Source organism: Scylla paramamosain, chromosome 15, assembly GCF_035594125.1.
Source record: "Scylla paramamosain isolate STU-SP2022 chromosome 15, ASM3559412v1, whole genome shotgun sequence".
In the NCBI taxonomy this organism is placed as follows: domain Eukaryota; kingdom Metazoa; phylum Arthropoda; class Malacostraca; order Decapoda; family Portunidae; genus Scylla; species Scylla paramamosain.
The window spans coordinates 17,108,512-17,111,011 of NC_087165.1; the positions used below are offsets into that span (position 1 = coordinate 17,108,512).

A 2,500-nucleotide genomic window follows, 5' to 3' on the forward strand; every position below is an offset into this window, starting at 1 on the left:
AGGTTCAACACATTCGGACTGACTGACTCTCTCTCTCTCTCTCTCTCTCTCTCTCTCTCTCTCTCTCTCTCTCTCTCTCTCTCTCTCTCTCTCTCTCTCTCTCTCTGTGAGTGTGTATGTGTGTGTGTGTGTGTGTGTGTGTGTGTGTGTGTGTGTGTGTGTGTGTGTGTGTGTGTGTGTGTGTGTGTGTGTGTGTGTGTGTGTGTGTGTGTGTGTGTGTGTGTGTGTGTGTGTGTGTGTGTGTGTGTGTGTGTGTGTGTGTGTGTGTGTGTGTGTGTGTGTGCGCCACTGGGAATTACCTTTGATTACCTGGTGAGATAACGGAGCTCAAGCTTGTAATTGCTGCGTGTATGTGTGTGTGTGTGTGTGTGTGTGTGTGTGTGTGTGTGTGTGTGTGTGTGTGTGTGTGTGTGTGTGTGGTTGCGTGGCAGAGAGAGAGAGAGAGAGAGAGAGAGAGAGAGAGAGAGAGAGAGAGAGAGAGAGAGAGAGAGAGAGAGAGAGAGAGAGAGAGAGAGAGAGAGAGAGAGAGAGAGAGAGACCTTTTCTTGAAGATATAGATGTATCCACATTCTGCTCCCGTGCTGCACACAAGAAGGTGAGCGTGATGCTGCATAATATTAGTGTGTGTGTGTGTGTGTGTGTGTGTGTGTGTGTGTGTGTGTGTGTGTGTGTGTGTGTTCACTAATTGCAAGATACAGAATTTGGGTTAAGATAGCGCGGATGTCTTATCTTCATACCCGGTTCTCTTGAGTCTATAATGGCTCTGGATTCATGGATGCTCTTTGCTCGCGCCGCCCTCTCCTGCAGGCTTCTCCTCGTATTAATACGTCTCTTAGGGAAGCCGAGTCTCATCACATCATTTAAACATCCGCTCATTATTATTTCACATGCATGCCTTGTGTGTGTGTGTGTGTGTGTGTGTGTGTGTGTGTGTGTGTGTGTGTGTGTGTGTGTGTGTGTGTGTTCTTATTACTTATTTATATAAGAATTGTATACCTCGAAATCTCATTAATGATACTTGGTAATAACTCTCTCTCTCTCTCTCTCTCTCTCTCTCTCTCTCTCTCTCTCTCTCTCTCTCTCTCTCTCTCTCTCTCTCTCTCTCTCTCTCTCTCTCTCTCTCTCTCTCTCTCTCTCTCTCTCTCTCCGGAACACATCCCATCCACCATGCCCCATCATTCCAGCCGCCCCTCGCAGAGAATGGAATGGAATCCACCACCACCACTACCATCACCACCACCACGACCCAACACAGCAAGGCAACACTCACCACCTGGTTCTGCTTGAGGCCCTTGACGGAGAAGACGGCGTGGGGCAACGTCTTGGACGGGATGTACTGGTAAAACTGGGAAGAGCCTTTGTACCACTTGAGGGAGTACAGTCGCGCATGTTGTTGCACCACGTAGTCACACTCCAGGCTTGCGTTGAGGCCTCGCGCCACGAATCTAGGCACCATAAACCGCTGGATCTGCACCCAGGGGCCGTGCGTCAGGAAGTTGAGGTGCTCTACCTGCCCCGTGCACGCTGAGGGTAAATAGAGAGGCCAAAGTGAGCGGGAAGTGCCTGCAAGGGACGGTGGTATGGGGAATGGCGTTCTCTGTGACACTGGAGAGGAGACGAGGGGTGGTGAGTGGCTTGCGGTAAGGAAAGTGAGACAAAGTGAGACAAAGAGGAATTCTTTCTGGTAGGGGGAAGGACGAGGCCGGTGAGTGGGCAGTGTTGAAGAGGGGAAAGAGGAGACGGCTATGGGTTGTAGCAGGGAGGAGCGAAATAAGGAAAACAAGTGGGGATGCGCTGGCGAGGGTGACGGTGAGGGAAATAAGGTCAGAGAAAAGAGTGAAGAGTGATGGATGCTTGGGATAAGGCAGAGAGGAGGGGAATAAAGTGTATTGGTCAGGGGAAGGTGAGTGAGAAAGGTGAATTGGGTTCCTGTATACGGGGCTTTGGAAAAAGAGCGGGTGTAAGACGACTGACTGTGGCGTAGTGTGTGCTTTGGGAGAAACAGAGGAGAGAAAGGGAAAATGGAGACGTGGAAATTTGAGACGTGGAGTATATGAGGGAAGGTAAAAGAGAAGAGATAGAACGATGAATGACTGAAAGGGGAGAAATGTACAGGAAAGGAGGTAGTAGTGAAGAAATAGGACGATGAATGACTGGAAGGAGACACTGTGTGTATAGAAAAAAAATGAAAGGGAAGAGGTAAAATACTGAATTAATAAAAAGAGAATGCGTACAAAATATAAGACAGGAGTTTAAAGAGAAGAAACACAACAAGGCATAATAGTAAGAAGAAACAATGTGAAGAAAAAGAGGTAAAGTACAAGAGATAGAATACAGGATGACTGAAAGAACAAGTAGAAGGGGAAGTGAAAGAAAATACGCAAGAAAACGAATGACTGAAAAGAGAGGTATAGTATGTACTCGTAGGAAAGAAGGTAAAAGAGAAAAGACAGGATAATGAACATTGAAAGAAAAAATATAATATAAAGAAGAAAAGATA

At 47.2% G+C, this 2,500-nt stretch overlaps 1 protein-coding gene across 1 annotated transcript in view; it reads right to left on the minus strand.

Moving 5' to 3' along the window:
• Window positions 1–2,500, minus strand: part of LOC135107245 (uncharacterized) — a 175,962-nt gene that overhangs the window by 94,071 nt on the left and 79,391 nt on the right. Inside the window, exon 3 of the mRNA XM_064016905.1 lies at window positions 1,271–1,524. Coding sequence (XP_063872975.1) covers window positions 1,271–1,524 — 254 coding nt within the window. The remainder of the gene's footprint in view (window positions 1–1,270; window positions 1,525–2,500) is intronic.